This window comes from Pan troglodytes, chromosome 17, assembly GCF_028858775.2.
Source record: "Pan troglodytes isolate AG18354 chromosome 17, NHGRI_mPanTro3-v2.0_pri, whole genome shotgun sequence".
NCBI classification, from domain to species: Eukaryota; Metazoa; Chordata; class Mammalia; order Primates; family Hominidae; genus Pan; species Pan troglodytes.
Window position 1 is genome coordinate 63,782,530 of NC_072415.2, and position 26,867 is coordinate 63,809,396.

Below are 26,867 nucleotides of genomic sequence, written 5' to 3' on the forward strand. Positions count from 1 at the left end.
ATCACATCCATCATTACGATAATAAAATAGCTGAACACATTGAAAATCAATGACTTCTCTTAGACCCATCAGAGAATTGAGGTCTTGGGGAAAACCACCATCCTAAAACTGAAGAGATGGGTGAATACAGAAATTCAGAGATGCATATCTAAGATCAGCTTATGTGGAGCCATCAACTGACAGAAACATTTAAGGGATAACTTTGACAAATTGCTGAGGGCAGAGTGTGTGTTGTCTGGAAAGTGAGAAACTCCTGGGGACAGGGGTGGTTGCAGTCTTAGTATGTTTTATTTTCGGGAACCTCACCAGGTTTTCATGTATTGGACGCTATATTTTCAAGATGATTTATATAAGAAAATGAATCAATGAGAACTAGACAAGCTCTATGAATTTATAACACCCAACAATGCAACTGTTAGTTGTGCCAAAGACTTATGGCCTTGTTTCAAGAACGCATCAGTGTCACCATAATTCTAGGATATCCAAGAACTCTAAGTAGCTATATGGGAGCCATGAGCTCAGGTTCCTACTCTTTCAGGCCTGCTACCCTCTTTCTGAACCTTGTAAAACAATGTCAATGCTTTGGAAAGTCAAGAAAAATAAGGCATTTCTAAGGGCTTTGAATTCATTTTGACAAACCACCCAAAACTTGTGGTTCTATCATGTGAATATTTAAAATCTATAACCTTAGGACTATGACCCCTTTTATTCTAGAGTTCTCAGAATATAACAAAACTCCCTCTAGACCTAACCTGGGAGATATTCGAGATAAGACAGCTAGTGAAGAATCCCATGTTGTTGGAGAATGATGCAGGCTGGGTGGGCACCTCTGGAGGCTTGAGGAAAGAAAATAAGTTATTTGAAAAATTTTAAGAAAATTTAATAAACATTCAACTAGTTGATTCAGATTGGGATTGATTTTTCTTTCTTTTTTTTTCCTTTGAATTTTGGTTCTTTTTTGTATGGTTAACTTGTGTAATTTCTATTAAAGACTGTTTGGGAGCAGTAGTCTCATTATCTCCTTATTTTCCAGCTTAAAGGTTGATCATATTCTAGTGTTAAGCCTTCATTTTGCTGTATTTTCTATATTCCCCTATCTTTTAAATGCTCTCCTTTAAATCTCTAGTTTCTTTGTCTTAGAGTAGTGAATTTTCCCCTAGTAGATAGGTAGGATATATGTCATTCTGTCTACCTCGTCTACTAATAAAGGAGATACGATAAGAACTGTAAGGCCAAGCTGCGTAGCTAACAGTAACTAGATAATGAAAGTTCTCAAAGAGAGAACAAGAAGAGTATATGCTAATCAAACATCTCACTGACTGAAGAAACAAAGCCTCCAGTGATCAGCTGATTCTTTCCATCTTTCCAGGTATTGTGTCTTTTAATCTCTATCAAGTGAAATAGGTTGTTATTTGGGAGAGAACCAAAATTAGAAAGGGATTGTCTAGTGAGGGTATGTTCCTTTTTCTTTTTCTATTTTTCATGTAAGCATTATTTTTAATGTCTTCACATGGCTACTATATGAATAGTAACAATACTGGATTTAGACAGATGGAATTACCACATCAGGGCTCTAAATAAATTAAATGGGCAAATTAAATAGAGTTTTACTTATTAAAAAATACAGAAGAAGGTCAGTGCAGTCAGAACACATGGCAGAGACATGTAGGCATTTTAGCTTCCAGGAATGGCAGGCATGCAGACCCCAAATTTTCACTGGAAATGCACAGCTGTAGGTGTTAGCATCTGAGTGAATAAGGTCTATGACGGGTTTTCTGGTGCCCAGCCATTTTCTATAAGGCCAGATCCATAATACACATAGGCTAGTCAGGATTTCAGCCAAGGATCAGCCCATTTGAGATGGTGTACCTCATCAATCTTGGAATTATGCAATCAATACATGAATGGATTACAGAGCACAGTACATTTCACTCAGCATAATCACAGTTCACATTTATCACCTTCAGCTTTATTAGGCCAACACAGTTGACTATAAGTACATCTCTCAGCACTGTACAGGGGAAGAAGAACAAAGGCCAATCCCCTGTGCATTTCAGACAGTCCTGCCACCAGTCCTGACTGTAGTTCCCAAGGCCTATGCTGAATTTTGAGTTGTTTGTTCTTTTTTACCAAGTGGCAAATGTTTATACTTTTATTTCCATGATATGCCCACAGGCAAGATGAAACTAATATATTCCCTGAAGATTCTGAGTCAAACCAGACTTTGTCCTCCTGAATGTCACCCTAGAAACCCACAGAAGCATGCTGTGGATCCTGAAAAATGGATCCTGGTCCTCCTAAAACTCCATTAAACATTCAAAACAGAACTAATACTCTTGGGAACCCTAGGAAAGCTGGCACAAACACATTTAGGGCTACACACAGTCACTGAACGTATGTGTTTTCCACCAGAAAGCCATGCTCAACAAAACCCTAAACATACCTGGCAAAGAGTATTTCTCCTATTCGTGCCCAAGAAAATATATCTACATTTATATCTACATCTACATTTCCATATCTACATCTATATGTGTATATAGCTACCTTACAGGAAGTCATATACACAGACTTACATATAACATATATGTGTTACACTTATACGATAGCTGTAATACTATGTTACTTATGTGTGTTACATATGTATGTTATACTTTTCATCATGATACCTAGGTGTATTAGTCTGTTCTCACAATGCTATAAATAACTACCTGAGACTGGGTAATTTATAAAGAAAACCGGTTTAATTGACTCACAGTTCCACAGACTGTACAGGAAGCATGGCTGGGGAGGCCTCAGGAAACTTAAAATCATGGTGGCAGATAAAGGGGAAGCAGACATGTCTTCCATGGCAAGAGAAAGAGAGAGAGAGAGAGAAGGGGGAGGTGCTACCCACTTTTAAACCACCAGATCTCCTGAGAACTCACTCACTATCATGAGAACAGCAAGAGGGAAATCTACTGCCATATTACAATCACTTCCCACCAGGTCCCTCCTCCAACATTGGGGATTATAATTCAACATGAGATTTGAGTGGGAACACAAATCCAAACCATACCATTCCATCCTTGGCTCCTCCCAAATCTCATGTCCTTCTCACATTGCAAAATACAATTAATCCTTCTCAACAGTTCCCCAAAGTCATTTCAGCATTAACTCAAAAGTCCACAGTTCAAAGTCTCATCTAAGACAAGGCAAATCCCTTCCTCCTATGACCCTGTAAAATAAAAAATGAGTTAGTTACTTCCAAGATACAATGAGAATACAAGCCCCATGCAAGTCCAAAACCCAGTAGAGCAGTCATTAAATCTTAAAGCTCCAAGACAATCCCCTTTGACTCCCTGTCTCACATCCAGGCCACACTGATGCAAAGGGTGGGCTCCCAAGGCCTTGTGCAGCTCTGTCACTGTGGTTCCAAAAGGCTCAGCTCCCATGGCTGCTCTCAAGGGCTAGTGTTGAGTGCCTGTGGCTTTCCAGGTGTATGGTGCAAGCTGTTGGTGGAGCTACCATTCTGGGGTCTGGAGGATCATGTCCCTCTTTTCACAGCTCCACTAGGCAGTGCCCCAGTGAGGACTCTGTTTGGGGGCTCCAACCCCACATTTCCCCTCCACATTGACCAAGTAGAGGTTCTCCACGAGGCCTCTGTCCCTGCAGCAGACTTCAGCTTGGACACCCAGCCATTTCCATACATCCTCTGAAATCTAGGTGGAGGCTCCCCAGGCTCAACTCTTGCCTATTGTGCACCCATAGGCTTAATATCACATGGAAGCTGCCAAGGCTTATGGCTTGGACCCTCTGAAGCAGCAGCCTGAGAGATATATGGGACCCTTTTTAGCCACGGCTGGATCTGGAGCAGCTAGGACACACAGAACAGTGTCTCAAGGTTGCGCAGGGTAGCCAGGCCCTGGACCCAGTCCATTAAACCATTCTTCCCTCCTAAGCCTGTGATGGGAGGGACTACAATGAAGGTCTTTTCTATTAACATTCAGCTCCTCTTTACTTACGCAAATTTCTGAAGCCAGTTTCAATTCCTCCACCAGAAAATAGGTTTTTCTTTTCTACCACATGGTCAGGCCACAAATTTTCCAAACTTTTGTGCTCTGCTTCCCTTTTAAATTTAAGTTTGCATTCCAGTTTCAGATCATCTCATTACTTGCACATATGAGATACACAGTTAGAAGCAGCCAGGCCACATCTTGAGCATTTGGCTGCTTAGAAATGCCTTCCCCCAGATACTCTAAATCATCTCTCTCAGGTTCAAAGTTCCCAATAAGTTCCTCATCTCCATCTAAGACCTCATCAGCCTGCATCTCTGTCCATATCACTATCAGCATTTTGGTCAAAACCATTCAACAAGTCTCTAGGAAGTTCCAAACTTTTCCATCTTGTCTCCTTCTGATCCCTCCAAACTGTTCCAACCTCTGCCTGTTTACCCAGTTCCAAAGCTGCTTCCAAATTTTCAGGTATCCTTATAGCAATATAAAGATACTTCTGCTACCAATTTTCCATATTACTCCATTCTCATATTGCTATAAAAAAAGAAAAGGTTTAACTGGCTCATTGTTCCACAGGCTGTACAGTAAACATGGCTGGGAAGCCCTCAAGAAATTTATGATCATAACAGACGGCAAAGGGGAAGCAGGTACATCTTACATTGCTGAAGAAGAAGGAGAGGGAGAAGGGGGAGTTACTACACACTTTTATTTATTATTTTTTTTTTGTGATGAAGTCTCACTCTTTTCCCCAAGGCTGGAGTGCCATGGAATGATCTTGGCTCACTGTGAACTTCACCTCCCAGGCTCAAGTAACTCTCCTGCCTAAGCCTCCTGGGTAGCTGGGACTACAGGTATGAGCCATCATGCCTGGCTAATTTTTGTATTTTTAGTAGAGATGGGGTTTTGCCATGTTGGCCAGGCTGGTCTCCTGACCTCAGGTGATCCGCCTCCCTTGGCCTCCCAAAGTGCTGTGATTACAGGCGTGAGCCACCACGCCCCACCACTACACACTTTTAAACAACGAGATCTTGTAAGAACTCACTTACTGTCACTAGAACAGCAAGAAGGAAATCCACCCCTGTGATCCAATCACCTACCACCAGGCCCCTCCTCCAAAATAGGGGGTTACAATTAAATTGAGATTTGTGTGGGAACACAAATCTAAACCCTATCACTAAGGGATACTCTGTAACTATTCAATACATTAGCAGTTTTAAGTTGTGCTAAGCCTCCTTGTGATATTCCTAGAAGCTTAATATTTTTTCATGCTCACAACAGGTTCAAAGAAAAAATTTTGAAACTCCAAGTGCCAGGGCCAAATCAGATGTTAACTCAGTCTCAGCTTTGCTACTAACACAAGTTCACTTTCTTCATAGCTGACAAGAGAAACAGATCTCTTCAAGTAGATACTTTGGTGAGGGAATGAGTTCATCAAAACCCCATCAAGTCCCCTCAAATGACAAACCCATCACTAAAATTGAAGTAGGGGTAAAAAGGGGAGGCTGTGGGCATGTTGTACACACATTAAATTCAGAAAGCTTTGAAAAGAATTGTGATGGCCAGGAATGTGCAGGTCCACATAGAGTCTGAGTTTCTGTGGGAACTTGGTCTTCTAATCACCTGCTGAAAAGACTCTTATTCTTGAAACAGCCATATAGGCATAATTAAAGGCCTATTTTTACAAATCATTTCTGAAAGTCCAATGTCCTCTTCTTTTATTCTTTTCACTACCTTCAGCTAATTTTACTGTTATATTAATTCATATTAGACATGAATGATTACTACATATCACTATTCTAATACCATCGAGGTGGGCTGTTTTCAGATTTGGAAGTAGGTTATTACCCCCAAATAAAGTGCTAATCAGTAGGATATGCATGGATGTTAATTGTGAACAGGGAAACCCTCCCAGGGATTCTTGCCTCTTAGCAAATGCACAAATGTACGTATACTCTAGTCAAGAGAATAAAAATCTGTAACTAGTTACCTGGTTTTCAAAAATATTGTCAAACACTAGATTTTCATTATATTGAGAGATTAAAATATCAACCAAAATATTTCTTTTATATTTTTTAGCCAGTAAATAGTTTTACTATTATATCTATGTATCTATCTATATTTATATATAGATAGGCATCATTTCAGATGTTTATTGGCTATCTAGAATATCTTCTTTCATGAAATACCTATTCAAGTCTTTTGTCTTTTATTCTGTTGGGTTGTTTGTCATTTGTTCTGTCAATTTATTGGAATTCTTTATATATTCAGGATATTCATTTTCTTAGTTGTATATCTTACAGATTGTAGCTTTTTCCTTTTTTGGTTCTTGTTTCTTCTCCATAGTGCCTTTAGATAAACAGAAGTTTTGACTTTATTTGAATGTAATCTAATTTAGTAATATTTTTCTTTATGGTTAGTGGGGTATTTTTTAATTCTCTATAATCTGATCATGAAGATGTCCTTGGACATTAACTTTTGAAAGCTCTATAGATTTTGGTTTTAGGTTTAGGTTTTTAATTCACTTGGAATTGACATTAGTATTCATGGTTTGTACAGTACGTGCTCACAGAAATTTGAACACACACTTGCTGCTTTCTGTACTTTCTTATTTTTGTATTGGATCTCTGACCTTCCATCTTGCATCATTTTCTGTCTGCCTCAAGTACATCCATTGAGGTTTCTTTTAGTGGAAGTCTGGTGGCAAAATGTTCTCTTCAGTTTCTCTTTTTGGTAAATGTCTTTATTGCACTGTCATTCTTGAAAGACATTTTTTGCTGGTTATACAATTTTAGAATGATAGCTACTTTCTCTTGGTACATCATTCCACTGTCTTTTGCCTTCCACTGTTGCTAATAACAAGTTAGATGTAGTTCTGTCTCTTTCGAACTCAATGTGTGCTTTTAAAATCATCTTTTTATATTTGTTGTTTTGACTAAACTTTTTAAAAATTTAATCTGCTTTGGGTGGGAGGCTGCATCTTGCAATTAAGAGTTGGTGCATTTATTAGTTCTTGAATTTTTTTTCTGATATTATATTTTTCAAATACTGTCTCTGCCCAGTCTTTATCTTATGTCCTCTACAACTCCATTTACACATATGGTACACATTCACGCTGTATCCTCTATGCCCCTTAACCCTTTATAATATGTTCCATATTTTTATCTCCTTTTGCTAAATCATGCAAGCTTTTTAACCTTATGCCTAATTTTTAATTATTTTTGTTTCAGTTCTATAGTTTTTCCCTCTTACATTGTATTTTAATTTTTAATGTTATTATTTGTACTTCTAGTTCTATTTGGTTCTTCAACAAATATATTTTATCATTCTTTATTGTTTGTCCCATTCACACAACTGTAAGTTTATCTTTCATTTCTTTAAACATGACAAGCATAGGTATTTTATAATTTGTACCTGAAAATTATAACATCTGAAGACTTTGAAGGTCTTTTTCTTCTGGTTCTTGCTCATAGTACTTTGTTTTCCTGTGTTTGGGAAACATTCGAGGCTTAAGATCCTTCAAGAACTATATTTGCGTCTTCCAATTGCCTGTGGAACTATTAGTCAACATCTATTTTCATTTAATGCAAAGTTTTAGATCTCAAAGGTAACAAATTTAGGCTGCAAAACTGCATGAGGTCAAGCTGGTGTTTCCAGATGTTCACTAATGATATTTTCCCCTTCATCTCAGTCCCATATTTTGTGCTAGCTGATTTCTCTTGCAGTAGTCCTACTTGAGTGTGGCAGAGATTATTTCTGGATCACTGTTATGCACACTTTAGCTTTATGAAGTAAAGATTCATAGTATTGGGTTGATGCAAAAGTAATTGCAATTGCTTTTGCACCAATCTAATAGATTTCATACCTTACATAGGCCTTGGATACTTTTTTCCACTAGACCTTGAGAGTCCTTCAAAACGCAGCCCAACTTCTCAGGCCCAGTAAATGCCCTTATGTGTTTGTTTGTTTGTTTGTTTGTTTGATTGCTTCTCTGGATTTCTGCCTTTGATTAGTTTTTTCAACCGAGAATTCCTTGCTTTCCTGCAACTCTTCAGTTTATTTAAGGTCATTAATATTTATTCAGGATTGTTCTTTCTCCAGTAGATGTCTACTCAGGTTCCTAATCCACAACATTACTAGAAATGAATGTCATAAATGGATTTCTAAATTATTTTAAACTCTGTAATTCTGCCATTCTACATTTTCATTTGGATTATTTTCTTCTATCATACTTACCCAAACTAGGCAAGTGGAAAATTGACAGAGTTTGACAAGCAAAATGAATTTTTAAAAAAATATTCAATAGAACTTATGTATCTAAACATTCCATTAATACTAGTAAGATTTGACTCAACTTTCTGACTTTGCATCACGTACTCTTCTTGAATATTTTCTCAATATACATTGTATAAATTACTTTAAATGTCTCCTTTTTAAGACTATTTTGCTAATTAATTAGACGAAATCTTTTGAGACTGTATTTATCTTTCTCTTAATGAACTTATGTGGTGAATACTCATGATATATTCTGACGTGATCTCACTTGTAAGGGCATACAACTTCCGAGGGTCTATTTTTATGTCTTTTTCAGTCTTTCCTTCAATATCTCCTAAAATCTGTTTGGAATAGATACGACCTTAAAATCCTCATAACTATTTCCTCCATGGATTCAAAGATTGATTGATTCATTCAATTACTGTTGACTGGGGAATTTAAAAGCACAAGTCTATGTTTGTAGAATCACTAAATTATCTGAGACAGGTATTCTTCTAGGTATTAAGACTGATCGATTCAGCTGTGTTCCAGTGGATACTTGGCAAAAAAAAAAAAAAAAATAGCAGAAATTTGAAGTTTGAAGAACATTTCACTTAAATCCTATAACCACATTCAGTGCTAGCAATATCATCAGTAATGACCAGCAAGTCACGTGTTGGGTTAAGGAACTGTGGTCCAGGGGAAACATTCAGATGTCCTCAGATTATATCAATATTTAAACCCAGCTCAAACTACAAAGTCACAGAAATTATTTAAAACAAATTTATATAAATATCCATTCCATGCCATCCTTGATTTAAATGCCATATTCATTCATTGGAAAAAGAGGGCCCTTAATATTGTCTTTTTCTGATCTGCTTTCAGGCACCAAGAATAACACACCTACTCTAGGAGGCATGTTCGTTCTATATCCAAATCAATGATCTTCTATTCTTCAGGAAGGCAGGATTCTTTCATATCTTCCTGAAAAAGGTGAAGTTCCAAAGAGGCAGGATTGCTAATCTTTGCAGGTCCTTGCAGACCCTCTTCAATTCCAGATAAAAATGTCTTCTTATAGGCAATGAGGCAGAAAGAAATTAGGGAAGTCAGAGCGATACCTGTGACCAAAATTTTGACCTTTTCTAGTTAATTTGGTTTCTCTTTCATAACCCAGTAATATACCAACAAAATGGGGAAAAAAGATAATTGTCCAGCCATTGCAATCATTTGCCCAAAGGTAAACAGAAAAACAGTAGTTAGTATATCATTTATATTAAAAAGCAATGTGTTATTTATCTCCTCCCCTAAATAGAAGTCGAGCTAAAAAGAATTATGCTATGGTATAATTTCAGCATTTCCATCCCAATGTTTAGGAGTGGAAAGTCAGTTTCCAAGGAGCTTAAAAAATACCTTTATTATAAATCTTCATTTCTTAGATTAAAGCTCTACTTGCTCTTTCTTGTATTTGCATTCTTATTGACATTAGAGTTGGAAAAGTAATCTATGCCTAGTATGTGACATTAATCCTCATGTAACAGAGATCCATGAAGATAAAATTTATCTTGATAAAGTTTGCAGCCTCACCTGCCAGGTTTTTGAGCTGCTTACTGCAACCACATGCATCTCTCTGCATTCTTAGGATTTCAATAAAGGTTTGTGATAAATGGGAAGCTGAATGGAAGCCTCCTTCCAAAATTATGCTTGTAAAACATTGGGGAATCTTAATCCCTAAAGGATAATTATAAATATTTAAAATGTATTCTTGCTTGTGCTCACTTTCTGATGTTTCTCGTAAGACTCTTTATATAAAAGATTATTCCTATACTAGCTTTTGAAATGTCATTTTAAGTTTCTACTCTGTTTGTAAACTAGGTATATAAGTTTCCTAGGACTATTGTAACAAAGTACTACAAACTTAGTGGCTGAAGACAACAGAAATGCATGTTCTTACAGTTTGAGAGGCCAGAAGTCCAAAATCAAAGTGTTGTCAAGGTTGTTTCATTCTGGAAGCTCTGAGGGACAATCTGTTCCATGTCTCTCTCTTAGTTTCTGGTGGTTGCTGGCAGTGTTTGGCGTCCCTTGGCTATTGGGTGCATCACTTTCAATCTCTCTGTCTTTACATGACCTTCTCTCTGAGTGTCAATGTCTAAATTTCTCTCTTAAGGACCAAAGTCATAGGATTAGGATCTATCCTAATGCAATATGAATGTGTCTTACCTTGACTACATCTGCAAAGGCTCTATTTCCTAAGGTCACATTCTAAGGTTTCCAAAGAATGTGAATTTTGGGAGGATACTGTTCAAGTCAGTTTACCAGATAAAACCAATTTCATTTTCAGAAACAAAGGATTAAGAAGAGCACTCAGATAGTTAGAAGAAGACCCATGACTAAACACCAATCTTTTGCCCTGTATTCAGAAGCTGCCTTACTCTGAAGGACTTTTGGAGCTTGTCTTCTGTTCTATTTTCAAATGCAAACATCTACCCAAACAGTCTGTTAAAATCACTTCAGCTGTTTATTCTTTCCCCATTTTTTAACATTTCCCCCTATGTTTCAGGAGTTTCTAAATCCATAACTCTCATTCACCAAATCTCCCAAAATGACAACAAAGAAAACCACTTTATAGCTCTCCTCTATAGCATGTGATAAAATCTAGAGGAACTTCAACGCAAATGAGGTGCTTGCCATTTTATGATACTGATTTTATATACATATATGTGTATTTGTTTGTTTTCCTCCTTTGGCACTTTTAAACTTATTTTATTCATCAAATAGATTTTGGCAGCAAAATCTTCAAAGATCATGCCAGCAAAAACCTGGCCAAATTTAAGATTGAGGTTGCATCAGGCTATACATTAACACACCTGTGAATTGTCCAACACAGCTCCCAGAAGCATAAAATACTCTGTCAGGAAAAATAAGTTATTTTATTATACTTTTGGTGTAACTAGCCATAGCCAAAGACTTTTCAACACAAACTGAAATCAGCAAGCAATTTTATTTTAGTTTTTTGTTGTTTCCATATACCAACTTAGTTCCTTTCTTACCTGTGGTCTCTTTGTTCATGTGTGGATGTATTAACCCTGTAACTCATATCCACAGGAGATATTCTGCAATACTTCACTCACATAGACACCAGCAATACACCACTGCAGCATATTCTCTGTAGCAATTATTTTATAAATCACTTATTTAAAAGGGTTTGGACTAGGGAAACCAACTTTCCCGTGGCTATTATATGACTCATGTTTTAGTACATTTACTTTTTGTCTAACAATACAGTTTAAAAGAAGTAAATGGATTCTTTTTAAATAATTGATACTGATTTTGCTTTTTATGTCTCATCTCTAGACTATGCAATTTATTTCTTCTCTCCCAGCACTGAAACAACTTCTAGCACTCACATTTATATGTTTTTGTACACAATATCATTTGGTAATCAAGTATTCTAAGAAGCTAGTTTTCTGAAGCATAAAATGGCTACATAAATACTGATCTGTGACCTGTAACATTCAATTTCAAATCTTTTATTCAGAAATAATGTCCTAACAGGTAACTCAAAATTGAATTGTATGCATTGAGAAATATTAGACATGTAAAGTGAATCTAAGAAGGTTCATTCATCCTGCATTGTAAGTGAAAATAATAGCTTATCTTTTAAAATAAATCTTTATTCCTAAATTTTGTCTTTAGAATTCATTATTATTATTATTATTATTATTATTATTATTATTATTATTTTGAGATGGGGTCTCACTCTGCCACCCAGGCTGGAGTTCAGTGGTGAGATCTCGGCTTACTTAAACCTCCGCCTCCTGGGCTCAAGCGATCCTCCCACCTCAGCCCCTTGAGTAGCGTGTGCCACCAAGCCCAGCTAATTTTTTGTATTTTTGGTAGAGATGGGGTTTCACAATGTTGCCCAGGCTGGTCTGAAACTCCTGAGCTCAAGTGATCCGCCCACCTTCGCCTCCCAAAGTGTTGAGATTACAGGTGTGAGCTATTGTGCCCAGCTAATTTATTGTATTTTGGGTAGAGATGGGTTTTTGGCATGTTGCCCAGGCTAGTCTTGAACTCCTAAGCTCAAGTGATCAGCACACCTCGGCCTCCTAAAGTGTTGGAATTATAGGTGTGAGCCACGGTGCCCAGCCAATTCTTATTCTTTTAATTGATACATAATTGTACATGGATGTGGGGTACATGGTGATGTTTCTACATATACAATGGACAGTGGTATAAACTAAAAATAAAATCCTAAGCCTCAACCTCTTGGCCAAGAGGACCCCAGAAAAAAATCTAAAACCTGAATTCTTGGCCATGATGGGAATGGAAGTGGGATTTGCCTGGTTATACTCTCTCCCTTTCAGAGTTCAGGCACAACAACTGATCAGCATTAACACTAAAACAGAGACCATAAAACTAAAAATAACTGATTCTCTGAATTATACATAAGACCTAAGGCCATGCAAGACAAGGGTCAAGTCACAAATGCAGACCATCAGTTTGGCTACGTAGCATCCTTATCTTGTTAAAAATAATTTCAACTTTTATTTTAGATTCACTGTGTTAATGTGCTTATAATGTTGGCCCCAGCTGCATCTATGTTGCTGCAAAGGACATGATTTTGTTCTTTTCATGGCTGTGTAGTATTCCATGGCATATATGTACCTCATTTTCTTTACCCAATCCACTGCTGATGGGCACCTAGGTTGATTCCATGTCTTTGCTATTTTGCATAGTACTGTGATGAACATATGAGTACATGTGTCTCTTTGGTAGAATCATATATTTTCCTTTGGGTATATAACCAGAAATGGGACTGCTGGGACAAATGGTAGTTCTAGGTTTGTGACAGGTAACTAAATCTTGGGACCCCAAACTCATTAAGCCAAAGGGAAAAGTTAAGCTGGGAACTGGGTCACGCAAACCTGCCTCCCCCTTTCGGTTCCTAAATAAGATGGCTACAAGACGAAAAGCTACACTCTTCCTCCCTATTTTTCCCACAAGGAAATTCCTACAGAGCTGCAAGATCTTTACCCTAAGGTGTTTCTATTAATATTTCACCATGGCAATGTAAGTTGATAACTTATCTTTACAGGTGCAGTCACCCCCACTGCCCAAACACAAATGCATATCTGATTTTTCCCCTGCCCCATTTTTCTATGTTATCTTTTGTAAAAAGGCAGATTCCCCACATTTTTCCTCTGCCCCATTTGTTTATGCCATCTTTTATAAAAAATACAGATTCACTGAGCCAGACAAAGGCAAGAATGACTATTTTTCCCTATCCTCCTCTCACATGAAAATTGTGTACTTCTCAATACCCTACCCTTTCCCCTTTAAATTTGGAGCCCTCAAAATCATCGTCAGAGAAAGGCACAGACCTGTCTCCCAGGTGTACATCCTTAACTTTGGCAAACAAAACTCCTAAAATGATTGAGACTTTTCTCATCATTTTTCTCGATTGACAAGTTCTTTGAGAAATCTTCAAACTTCTTTTCACAGCGGCTGAACTAGTTTGCATTCAGAGCAACACTGTATAAGTTTTCTTACACAACCTCACCTGCATCTGTTGTTTTTTGACTTTTTGACTGCTGTGAGATGGTATCTCATTGTGGCTATGATTTGCATTTCACTGATGATTAGTGATGCTGAGTATTTTTCTCATGTTCATTGGCTGCTTGTGTCTTTTGACAAATATCTGTTCACATCTTTTGCTGACTTTTAATGGGTTTGTTTTTGTTTTTTGCTCGTTGAATTATTTAAGTTCCTTATAGATTCTGCATATTAGACCTTCCTTTCACCATATCCAAAAAAATTAACTCAAGAAGGAGTGAACATTTAAATGTAAGACCTCATACTATAATAATCTTAGAAGAAAACCTTGGAAACCCCATGCTGGATACTGGCCTTTGGGAAAAAAAAATATGACTAAGTCCTTAAAAGTAATTGCAACAAAACAAAAATTGGCAAGTGGGACCTAATCAAATGAAAGAGCTCCTGCACAGCAAAAGAAACTATCAGCAGAGTAAACAGACAACCTTAGAAATATAAGAAAATATTCACAAACTATGTATTCTACAAAGGTCTAATATCTAATATCCAGCATCCTTATATTAATCTAAAACATTTCTTTCTGTTGGCTCCAAGTTTTAGACAGAATCTTACTCCTTTAACCAATTGAAAATTAAAGAATCTCTGAATCCACCTGTAACATATAAGCTTCCACTTCAAGATGTCCAGCCTTTTGAGGCCAATCCAACGTATACATTCCACATATTGATTTTGGTCCCTGCCTGTAACTCCTGCCTCCCTAAAATGTGTAAAACCAAACTGTAGCCCAACCACCTTGGGACCACTTATTCAAGACTCTTTGGGTTTATGTTTTCCCCAGGCCACAGTCACTCATACTGACTTGGAAGAAGCCTCTTTAAAATATTTTGCAGAGTTTGGTTTTTCCATTAACAGTGGTCAGATCAGGATAATTAGCATATCTATGATAATTAGCATATCAAACATTTATCTTTTTTTGTGTTGGGAACATTCAATATCCTCTCTTCTAGCTATTTGCATATATATAATATATATGTCTAGATTTCAAAAAATAATTTCTTACATTAGAGCAAATAGTAGAAGGTTAAAGAAGAAATCAATAGGCATGCATTCTGAAATTAACAAAACTTTTTCCATGACAACTTATGTAATCTTGCTTGGGCATCTAAAGAAATACAGGTTCAAATAAACTGAACATACAGTCCATACAAGCATATGTAGGATCAACTTGTCATTAAATAATGAGGCCTATTTTCTGTGGTCCTTTGGCCCTGTTGCAAGTACAGAGTGTCCTCACACCATCCCTCTTTACTTTCATAATGCCCAGGATGCTGAGAACACTAGACTTGGGCACACTTCTATTTTCTACCACCAAAATAAAGGTTATCTTCCCATCTCCATGAATCCCTGTTTGCTTTAAAGAAATTGATAGCTCAATTTTTAATATAAAGTTTATAAATCAAAATTATTTAACATCTTTCACGTAACATGTAACTAGTTTTAGAGGCTTCCAAAGCCTCAATTGACTCTAAAATTATTGTATCCTGTGAAAATCCCAGGCAGCAGGGTATGGCCAGCAGCAAGACACTCCAAGACAAGGGATCTTAGGAAGTGCATCTTTATTGGATGTGTGAGGGAGGTCTTGCATATTTATCACGTTTTATTTCCGTATGTACTTAATCAGGTCAAGTGCAAACAATTCACCCACTTCCAGAATATTCCTTCTTATATCTGTAATAGAAACTATGCAACTCAACCACTTACCCAACCCTTTGCCTCCTCAGACTGTGGACAAGAATAGGCCTTGGCTAAGGACTAAAGCAAAGTCTTTCAAAAGTAAATGTATCACTGGGTGTTAGGGAGTACGTATTATATGGTCTATGGGTCAAGATTGGGCATAATTTTAAATGCCCGCAATTCACAAATCATACCATTTATAAGGTAGAAGGAAAGAACTGCAAATGAAAGAAACTAGTACTGCTCTGCACAATAAAGTAAAATACAATTTTCATTGGTGTGAGGATTAACTGAGTTAATATAAGCAAAGTACACACAGCCCAGAAGTACTCAGTAAGACAACTGCTATCACAAAAAAAAAGTTACTGCTAAGTAATTGGAAAAATAAAGGAGCATGTGACTGACATATTCCGAAAGAGAGAAATCAGACTATGTGCACCCTGCATGGTTCTAGAGAAACTGGAAAACCAAAGCAAGTCTATAAAGACTCTTTTACTTGTCCACTGTGCATGAATGGTAAATTCCTAGCAATGAAAATGTAGGGTCCAAAGAAGAATGCATCTTCTAATCACTTTTAAAAGATATTGCTGAAGCCTTCTCCAAAGAAATTACACCAATTTTCACTGCCACTGGAATGAATAAATGTATCTGAAACTCCACACTGTAAATATATTTAAAATTACTTTATATATATACTATATTAAGTATAATTATATTGTAACTAAGCTGTTATATATAGCATGTTTTATTAACATTAAATATAACTATTGTTATAATTTTTGCCAATATAATGGGTGCAAAATTACCTTGTTATGACTTGAATTTTTTTTAATTGTATTTGAGGGCGCTCATTTTTTCATCAGCTGCCAGTTCAAGTTTAGAAGAATGATCACAACCTCCCCCTCCCCATTTGATACAAAGAGGCCTAGAGAGAGGAAGACAGCACCTTTGGGGGACCCAGAGTTTGTGACTAGGCAACTATATCTGTCCTTGCTGGAAAGGGGAGACCCCTCTTGCTATTTTTATTGTGTTGAAGCCAGAAGAGGTAATTGGGGTGCTGCTCCCTGGCTGGGTGGTTGCTGGACCATAACCTGTACCCTTTGGTAGAAAAGGCAGAGATAACACCTTGCTGGCCCTCCACCGCTACAGGTAGCTTCTGGAACTAACCAAGTCAAGCCTATTTTAATGGATATAATAGCAATAACCTAATTAGTTTAGTTACTAAAAATCATTTTAAAATTATAAAATTAGACTGAATTATCTATCTTGTGGTGAATAAATTTTGACAAAGCAAATGGACATACTTAATTTTTGGAAAGAAACATTTCTCATTCTTTGTGACTCCAATGTTTTGGCTATGCACGAGTATATATGCGTATCTATATATGTATAAACATATCTATATATGTATAGTTTATACAGAGCTATGTATGTATAGTTTATACATATCTATGTATGTATAGTTTATACATATCTATGTATGTATAGTTTATACATATCTATGTATGTATAAACATGTGAAACTATATGTGTGTTTATATGCATGTATCAATGACATCCTCAATGAACAGAGCAAAACTTTGTTCAATACAGCCCAGTTCCTTTGTTCATTGGACAATCACCTTTATCATCTAATGCAGTTCTATATTTGCTATTCTAACAGCATCTATGGCCTCCCCAGAAACATCTAATTGCTACCTCACTATCACAAGTTTCAATCTGAAATCAAAAGCTCAAAAGTTCCTTTGAAGCCTTGCTGGAAGTCAGACAGTACACACTGAATGTATATGTGTTAAAATTCTGAAATAATTTTATACCAATTGGGAAATATTTGCTGTTTGAATTTTCTGTCTTGTCCATCCCACCCACAACAACCGTCCTATGATCCCCAGAACTTTCTCATAATCCACCAAACAATGGGTTAATGCCTACTCCCAGAACAACAGCCATTACAATTACTCACAGTGTTAAACATTTTAAATATCATCCCTCTTTGATAGATTCTATACAGCAGGATCTAAATAAAGTTTATCCAACCAATGGCCTGTGGGCCGCATGTGGCCCAGGATGGCTATGAATGGAACCCAACACAAATTTGTAAACTTTCTTAAAACCTGATGAGACTTTTTTTGTGATTTTTAAAGAAATCTCTTCAGCTATTGTTAGTGTTAGTGTATTTTATGTGTGGCCCAAGACAATTCTTCTTCTTCCAATGTGGCCCACAGAAGCTAAAAGATTGGACACCCCTGACTCTAGATTATTAGAAATAAACATTCACATGAACAAAGATCCCTTCATATTCTAGCTTAAGCTTCAAAACCAAAAGTTATTTGCAATTTTAGAGGTTTATCAAAATCTCTCCTTTAAATAACTATCTAGAGTTAAATAATTTGTGTGTTTTTTTTTTTGAAAGGCATTACCATTCTGAAAGTAGAGTAAACTACTTTCACTGAACTGATCTGTAGCCAGTTTTGGTGTTCATTTAAAAAATTTACAGTGTTATGCATTCATATATGGTAACTGAGCCTTTAGGTTCCCATGGCAACTTGATCATTTCAGTAGAAAACTTTACTTTTCTTTCTTTTTTAACTTATAGGTATGCCTGTTCTGTAACAGTTTCACTTAGCTTATCATTTCAGTTATTTCCAACCGAGATATCCACCTTTGGGAATTCACATATTCTGATACATTCCCAGGTGGCTATTTATAAAAACCCAAGAAACATCATGCTAACATCACCAAGTCCTGAGAAAACTGGTCTCGCATTATGTCATTCTAAGGAGAAACACCATCTTTCTCTCCACATCATGGACTTTTATTTTACATCCCTGGAGAAATTTCATACACTTGGCAGGTAACTCACAGAAGCTTTGTTGGTATACCGAAAATACCTAAGTATTGGTGGTCCAAATGCCCCAGTGCCACATATAAATAGACAAACGAGTTTTCTTTGTGATGACTTTATCACCCAATACTTGGTTCCTAAACTTAGATCCAACTTAATTGGTTACATCAAAGTCATCTGGGGTCTTTGTTAAAACAGATTCCCAGGCTTCTCTCCAATAACTGAATTGGAATATTCAAGAAAGGATGCAAGAAATCTGAATTTTTAAGAAGTACTCTGTAGGATGTTCATGCCCAGCCAGTCTGGAAAATTCATAACCTATTAATTAATAAATCATTCACGAAACTGGCATGATGGTTTTTAATTAACAACTTGGTTGACTAACTGACAAATGTTACAATCAAATACAAATGGAAAAACCAGAATATTGACCAAAAGGGTTAGCATACAACTGTCATAAATATCTTACTGTCAGCAATGCAACATACTGATATTTTCTATTATGTTTTATTTCCTTTTTAAAAATGTGTTCATTACAAACCACTTCATTTCATTGCCTATTTAATAAATCTCATCCACAATTTTAAACACAATGACCTAAGGACATTTTTCAGACATGCATGGCTGACCCAGCCTACCTGACTCTGTAGGATCCAGGTGATGCCTCGGCAAATAGGTGTGCCTGAAAGATAAACCCAAAACAGTGCTGTCATCAGACCACAGGAGATCAATCTATTGTTGAAATATTAAATAGTGAGAAATCACAACAAAATGAATTTGGCACCATGTTCCAAATAGAGATTTCCCTCTTATAAGGACCAGACTACCAGAATCCATGCAGCAACAAAATCTCTTCTCTATATAGTGGGGAATAGACACTGACTACTTTTATATTTGGGGGTATCTCAATTCTTTGTTTCCCATATTTCATCTTCTAATTGAATGGAATAAAATCAATTAGATTATAACATCTAAGTAACTTTTTATTCAGTTTTACTTTCTAAAATTATAAGCAGCTTATTGTGATTGGTGCTTAGAGTTTTTTCCAATGTTAGATTTAATCATTAGTAAATAATCTTTTTAATTACTTCCAGAAATTATTAATCACATCTATTCATGAGAACAGGCCTATATCCATTGTGTTTATTATTGAGTTTACAATGCTTAGAATTGTCATTGCTTCTACAAGTAGTCCCTGATTTACAAAGGTTCAACTCATGAATTTTTGATCTTAGGATGGTGTATAACTGTCACTATTTTCAATAAATAACATGAGATATTCCACACTTTATTGTAAAAAGGCTTTGTGTTCTATGAGTTTGTCTAACTGTAGGCTAATGTAAGTGTTCTGAGCACGTTTAAGGTAGACTAGGGTATTAGTCCTTTTTCACACTGCTATAAAAAACTGTCAGAGACTGGTTAATTTATAAAATAAAGAGGTTTAATTAACTCATAGTTCAGCATGGCTGCTACAATCATGGTGAAAGGTAAAGACGAAGCAAAGCACCTCCTTCACAAGGTGGAAGGAAGGAGAATAAATGCAGGAGGAACTACCACTTATGAAACCATCAGATCTTGTGAGAACTCACTCATCATGAGAACAGCAAGGGGGAAACTTGCCCGCATGATTCAATTGCCTCTGCCTGGTCTCTCCCTTGACACGTGGGGATTATGGGGATTATGGAGATTACAACTCAAGATGAGATTTTGGGTGAGGATACAGCCAAACCATACCAGCTAGGCTAAGCTGTAATGTTTGGTAGGTTATGTATATGAAATGCATTTTCAACTTACAATATTTTTAACTCACTATGGGTTTATCAGGACACATAACCCTATCATAAGTCAAGAAGTACCTGTATTAGGCATTAATAAGCATCTGAGTACATTGTACCTACAGATTTCATTGGTTTAATTCTAAGAAGTTAATCTCCCTTGCATCTAAGTTAGTCTCCCTTTCATTCTAAGTTCTTAGAGGGGACCATGGCATTTTTCATATATGCAAAACATTAAGCATTTAATTGGATTGACTCTAAATAAATTAGCAAATAGGAAAAAATACTGAAGTCAGTAAGAGAGTCAGGTATAAAACATATGCACATTCCATCTCTTAATTTGTTGCTATATTGGGATAGACAATGAGATTAAATGATTTTATAGGGACATTTAGATAAAAATTCACAACATTTAGAAATATTTCCTTTCCAACATATATAATAGAAAATAAAGCTAAACAAAACAAGCAAATGATAAGGAAGGAGTAACCTAAATGTTCAATAATAGAAGATAGGTTATGTAAACTATGGTAAATTCTACTCAATGTAACTTTATGTAGTTAATATTTGTCAAGGATTTGACAAAATTAAAAGGTATGATATAAAATTTAAAACATGTTATTTTACAACTATGCTAAATAAAGCACTTACTTAAGGAAGAAAAACATGAGAATAATGGTTATGCTGGGATGAAGTGAGAGACTACATATTTCTAAAATTATTTGCAAATCATTAGAAAATATTTGTTAATTACCATGTCAGCCTCCATTCTCCATTCCTACAGGACCGTGGACTTTCAAGCCAGGTGGCTAAGGCTGAATTGACCTTCTCCCAGTTCCAGGAAGAGGTCTTGCTTAACTTAAGTCTACAGCATATTCCGTCCCTCTAGCCAGAGTTATTGGTTCAGGAATAAACATACTCACTCACAATTATATCATGAGGGTTAGTTTTTATAATCTTGTGCTTGGTACCAATTGTCATAACCTACTTTTTCCTGAAAGCATACCCTGAAGCAAGAATTAAAGTGTTAACATTTTATTTGTGAGGTGCAAGCCCTTGGCAGGAAAAGAAGAGGAAAAAAAAAGGAAAGTGAGCATAAGAACATCAACGTGATTGCCACACTACCACTTCACAAAACGTAAGATGCACAGCAGGTCACTCAGCAAGCCAGAGGAATAAGGACTATGCCAAGAAGGACTTACTCTTGGCAACACTTCAAGAGATATGATTCTTGTTGACTATCGTGTCACTGCAGCAACTCATAAAGCAGTGGCAAGTACAGTCATGCATTCCACTCTGCATCTTGTCTTAGTTCCCCTTCCCCCTATTCATACCCCAACTGTTGTGGAATTCTGCCCTCCCCCCAAAATATTAACATAGCAATATTTGCCTCACCTTTTCCTCTCAAAAGGATCAGGCTAAGACAGATAGTTTTAAAGATTTTTCCCAATTTACCTTCTTCCCTCGTTTCCTATGTTGATTGGATGGGGACAGGGAGAGAAGCTGAGTTATGATCAGCACTAAGATTCCTATGTTTTTATTTTTTTCTTGTCTGAGACATTTTGAAATTTATGGCATTGATAGTAAACATTGCTAGCCCTTGCTTGTCTATGGTTCATTGTTTCCTGTTTTATGTTATTATTGTTTTTTGTGCCTATTGGTTCAGAAAGAGTGAGACTATGATCTGGCATGACTCTGCCAATTTTACCCCGAAGTGTCATCTGATAAATTTTTAAGCAGAGGATGAAATACTTAGCTTAAGTCTGCAGTGTATTCTGTCCTCATAGCTGGAATTATTGGTTCAGGAATACACTCACTCAAAACTGATCTCGATGGATTATTTTTGGCCAGCATACAGGGATAGGATACACTAGACTATGCATAATCAGACAGCCCACTTTTCTGTCAGACTTCCTCTTGTTAATTACATGAACTCCCAATGTTTTGAGAATATCAGTTTTTAGTTTTATGGCAAACATGTGTACCACTGTATTCATTGAACTTACTTATTTTATGATATTCAAAATTTTTCCAATCTTATGCAGTGAGATCTACTAATTTTTATGGGAATTTTTATCATTGCTTTTTACTTTTTTCATATTTCAGGGTAAGTGTAAAAGGCAGAACTCTGGCCCTCATGACCTTTACTGTTTAGTATTATACCTGTGGGTATGCTATGTTGGTAAAAGAAATTTTGGCCTGGCGCGGTGGCTCACACCTGTAATGCCAGCACTTTGGGAGGCAGAGGCAGGCGGATCATGAGGTCAGGAGATCAAGACCATCCTGGCTAACACAGTGAAACCCCACCTCTACTAAAAATACAAAAAATTAGCCGGGCGTGGTGGCGGGCGCCTGTAGTCCCAGCTACTCGGGAGGCTGAGGCAGGAGAATGGCGTGAACCCGGGAGGCGGAGGGTGCAGTGAGCCGAGATTGCGCCACTGCACTACAGCCTGGGCGAGAGAGCGAGACTCCGTCTCAAAAAAAAAAAAAAAAAAAAAAAAAAAAAAGAAATTTTGCAGATGTAATTAAGGTTACTAATCAGTTAACCTTAAAATGAAGAGATTATTTTGGATTATCTAGTTAGCCCCAATATAATTACATGAGCCCTAAAAAGCAGGGACACGTGGCAAAAAAAGGAAGCCAATGAGATTTGAAGCATGAAAAGGACTTGACTCAATGTCGATGCCTTGCAGATGGAAATGGCAATGTGAAAAGCATGAGAAGAAAGTAAATTCTAACAACATCCTGAATGAGCTTTCAAACAGATTCTTTCCCAGAGCCTCTAGTAATGAACACAGTTCTGCCAACACCTTGATTTGGGCCTCATAAGACCATGTGCAGAGAAAACAGCCAAGCACACTGTGCCTGGACTTCTGATCCATGGAAACTATGAGCTAATAAATGGCTATTATATTAAGCCACTGTTTGTAGTAATTTGTTATAGTCACAACAGAAAACTCATACAACGAGTCAAGTTTATATATAAACTAGGAAAATGGAGGGGCTGTAAATCAAAATACAAAAGCCAGGAAAGACACCAATATCCTGAGTCTTCCTTGTAGAATAATACTCTTCCCTTCAATTTGAAAGAAAATTTGATGAAATTTTATACTAAATGATAAAAACTTACTGGCAGGTTCTAGTAGGAAAGCCACACAGAGGTCAATGAAACATTATTCTTTACTTGAGAATGTTTTCCCTCATCATCAGATAAAAATCAAGCAAGTTTGGAGAAGGGAAGAGTATTGTTTGAACCTTTTTTTCTGTGACTGGTTGCAGCTAAGCAATGAGCCATGGGAGACAATAATTTTTTGATTATACAGAAGTCATTTGTTTTAGGTTTAGATTACATGATTGCTCCCACAACTTGCCCAGTCTTTATCAGGAAAATTGTGAGTTTCCATGGCAATGGGAAACATGGCACAAAATTGCAAATGAACTCATGCTTCCACCATAGAAAACTGTTCCTGGAAACAACTAAGATGAAACTGGCAATTGCTATAAAAAAGGAAAGTAAATCTCTTTTGGATGTGTTTGTGATTAATAACTATTTTCTACTATCTTATAGTTTTATAGAACACCTTACAGACAAATATATAATTAATTATAATTGTTTTTGTATCTCCTGGAAGGCACAACAAAAATCCAGTTAAAAACCTATACCCACCAAAAAAAATTCCACAACAGGTGTTGTGAATCTTTTAGGACATTACAAATTATAATTAAGTTCTCTACATTTAATAAAGACTGTAGTTAATAGCCTTAATTATTGGGCTAAGCACCTTCAATTATTTTGTTCCATTTCAAATTTCTTAGTTCAGAAGTGAAAAAGCTATTTTTTTTACACTTTCCCATGACTTTTCTTAAAAGGGGAAAATTATTTCCTGATTTGAGAATTTCTCTCATTCAGTGCTTAATAAACTGAGGGGGAAAAGTTAATATTCTAATGATATCAAATTATTTAATTGGCATAATTATAAAATATGCTTCCACATTTAACTATTCTCTCATCTAACATAGCAGGTTACCTATTTGAAGTAGAATTATTTCTAATGAAAATGTAAACGGGTTGGCCTCATATTGACTAGCAGTTACTGCCACAATGAATAATTTCTCTTCCTTATTAATTCATATAATCATTAAAAGGGTGAACTTCCTTTTTTGTGAAGAATTTGCCTCTGAGGAGCTGAAAGCTCTGTGAAGATATAAATGTTACTGAATTTCAGATCAGCAGCCTGGGAGGGTGGGAAGGTTTAGTTAACTCCATTTTAACTGACAGTAAACCAAGACTAAATAGTTGAGGATATATGAGGAAATAGGCGGACAGAGCTTCTACTATCAGAACATTTCAAACAAAAGGCCTAATTTTTCCTTAAGGTATCAGGTAATTCACAGAAAATAGGACCCAACCCTACACTATGTTTTCCAGCTGGTCCCAGAGACTAAATTCCCTTGATAATTGCTAATCCATTTCCTGAGTGCCTCACCCTGAAATCACTTCCTCCTCTGGGATCTTAGAAAGCTTTCCACCTGAACCATTCATTCAGCAGGTGCTGCTTTCTTCTGCCATTTACATTTTATGTGGCGATGTCTTTTCAGATCTACTGGATTGTAAATAGAAATAAAGGGAACATGGGGAGGTAACCGGTATTTTTTGAGTGGCTAGCATGTTGCAGAAACTTTTAATATGTGAGAAAACAGATTTCCTGAGTGTGTCTAATCATAGAAAGTCAGAGCCAGGAGGCCTGAACACAGATGCCTGCTTTCTCCACAACTCTAAGTCCACGTACCTGGAAATTGTAATATTTGTTAATATGCCCACAAAGGGAAGGGTTTATACTACTATGCAATTATTTCTCTTTCGTGCTTAGAGAAATAATAGCCAGCATTTATTGAGCACTTCCTGTGGGCAGGCACTGTTCTGAAGTATTTTATGTGATTTGTTTTCTTTCATTCCCACAACAACCATATAAGCAGGGACTATTTTTGTTCCCATTTTACAATAGAAGAATCTGAGGTGCAGCTAGCTTAGATAACTTTTCCAAGGATACCTGGCTGGTAAGTGATTAGCCAAAATTTAAACCTGATCAGTTTGGGTCTAGAACCCTTGCATCTAACTCACCATGGGTCCCAACATCAGTCCTTAGTAGAGAAAGGTTCTGGGATAAGGAGAAATTGAGTTTCTCAGACCTGTAAAGACCAGGTGGCTTGCACTGTGTCACCAGCAGCTCCAGGCCATTCCCTCCTCTGCCACCCTACTGAGGTCCCCCACTCTCAGGAACTTGGAATTAAGAGAAGCTCTCTGACAATCTGACATAAGCTTCTGCTTTGCACACTTCACGTCACAAAAGATTTTGCCTCCCTTGCCTAATTAAAATGTAGTCTACAGTGTGTATGCTTTCTTCTTGCCAACACTCAGCTCGCCAGAAATGCTAAAACTGTCTAATATTATGTTGTTGTCAGGCTCAAAAATGGCCCAGATTATAGCTGCCTCCTGGTTCTCACAGGTTTGTGTAATCCCTGTCCTCTGAGTGTTGGATGGACTTTGTGACTCACTTCTAATGAATAGAATACAGCAGAAGTGGCAGGATCTCAGAAAATACCACAAAATGAGCAAATTATGAGAAAAAAATGCAGGGAAGAACAAAGAAACTCACAGTGACTCAATTATTATATATTAATAGTATTAAAATAACCATGATTTATATACATAAGAAAATAGATGAAAGGACGGAAATTGCACCAGAGAATTGGGATACATTCCAAAAAAAAAAAAAAAACCAAATGGAAATTGTAGAAGTAAAAAACAAAATAAAAGAAATTAAGAATTCAATAGATTAATTTAACAGTAGACTAGACAGAGAAGAAAAGGCTCAAAAATAGGTCAGATGTGAAGCAGAGATAAAACAATGAACTGCAGAAAATGCAAAGAGAAATATGAGACATAATGAAAAAGTCTAACATAAATAAAAATAGAGTTAAGAGAGAATAGAGAATTGGAAATATTTTAAGAGACGCTGGTAATGATGAGGCTGGCCATGAAATACTGAGACCAAAACAAGACAAGGATGTCATCCGTCACCAAATTAATTCAGCATTGTATCAGAGAACATAGTCCCTCCAATAAGAAAATGGCAACAACAACAACAGAACAGGAAGAAAGGGAGGGAAGAAGATAGGAAGATACGGAGGAAAAAGGAAAGAATAAATAAAATGTGAAGATTTGGAAAGAAAGAAATAAAATTCTCATCAATTGCAGATGAGATGACTGTGTATGAGCAAATCCAAATAGTCTACAGTTCACTTACTAGAATTAATACACTTTATCAACATCTGTAAATAAAAGATCAATTAATTAAAGTAATTATATTCCTATATACTAGCAGCAAGCACTTTAAAGGTGACATTTAAACTTAATTCTATTTACAAGAGCTATACAAAAATTCTTATCTATCTAGGAATATCTAAGTAAAGATGTTCAAGATATCTACTCAGAAAGCTACAAACAGTACCAAAATAATTTTTTTAAAACCCAAATAAATTAATATGCCATATTTATGGATCATAAGATTTAATATGTAAAAAGGTCAGTTTTCTTCAAATTAATCTAAAGATAGACTGAAATACAAATCAATATAGTAACAATATAGTAACAAGGTCTCGGCATATAGGTATGTATGAGTGTATGTTTCAGTAGACATGGTAATTGATGAGCTG

General features: G+C 36.4%; 1 protein-coding gene across 4 annotated transcripts in view; it reads right to left on the reverse strand.

The window, feature by feature from the left end:
• The window catches only part of LOC104003155 (uncharacterized), a 569,073-nt gene that overhangs the window by 242,695 nt on the left and 299,511 nt on the right, over nucleotides 1–26,867 (reverse strand). For all 4 annotated transcript variants that reach the window (XR_001711359.4, XM_054671875.2, XM_063795723.1 and 1 more), the window contains exon 2: nucleotides 19,014–19,057. Coding sequence is in view for 3 of the 4 variants with exons in the window: in XM_054671875.2 (XP_054527850.2) it covers nucleotides 19,014–19,057 (44 nt within the window). In the remaining variant the exon portion in view is untranslated. The remainder of the gene's footprint in view (nucleotides 1–19,013; nucleotides 19,058–26,867) is intronic.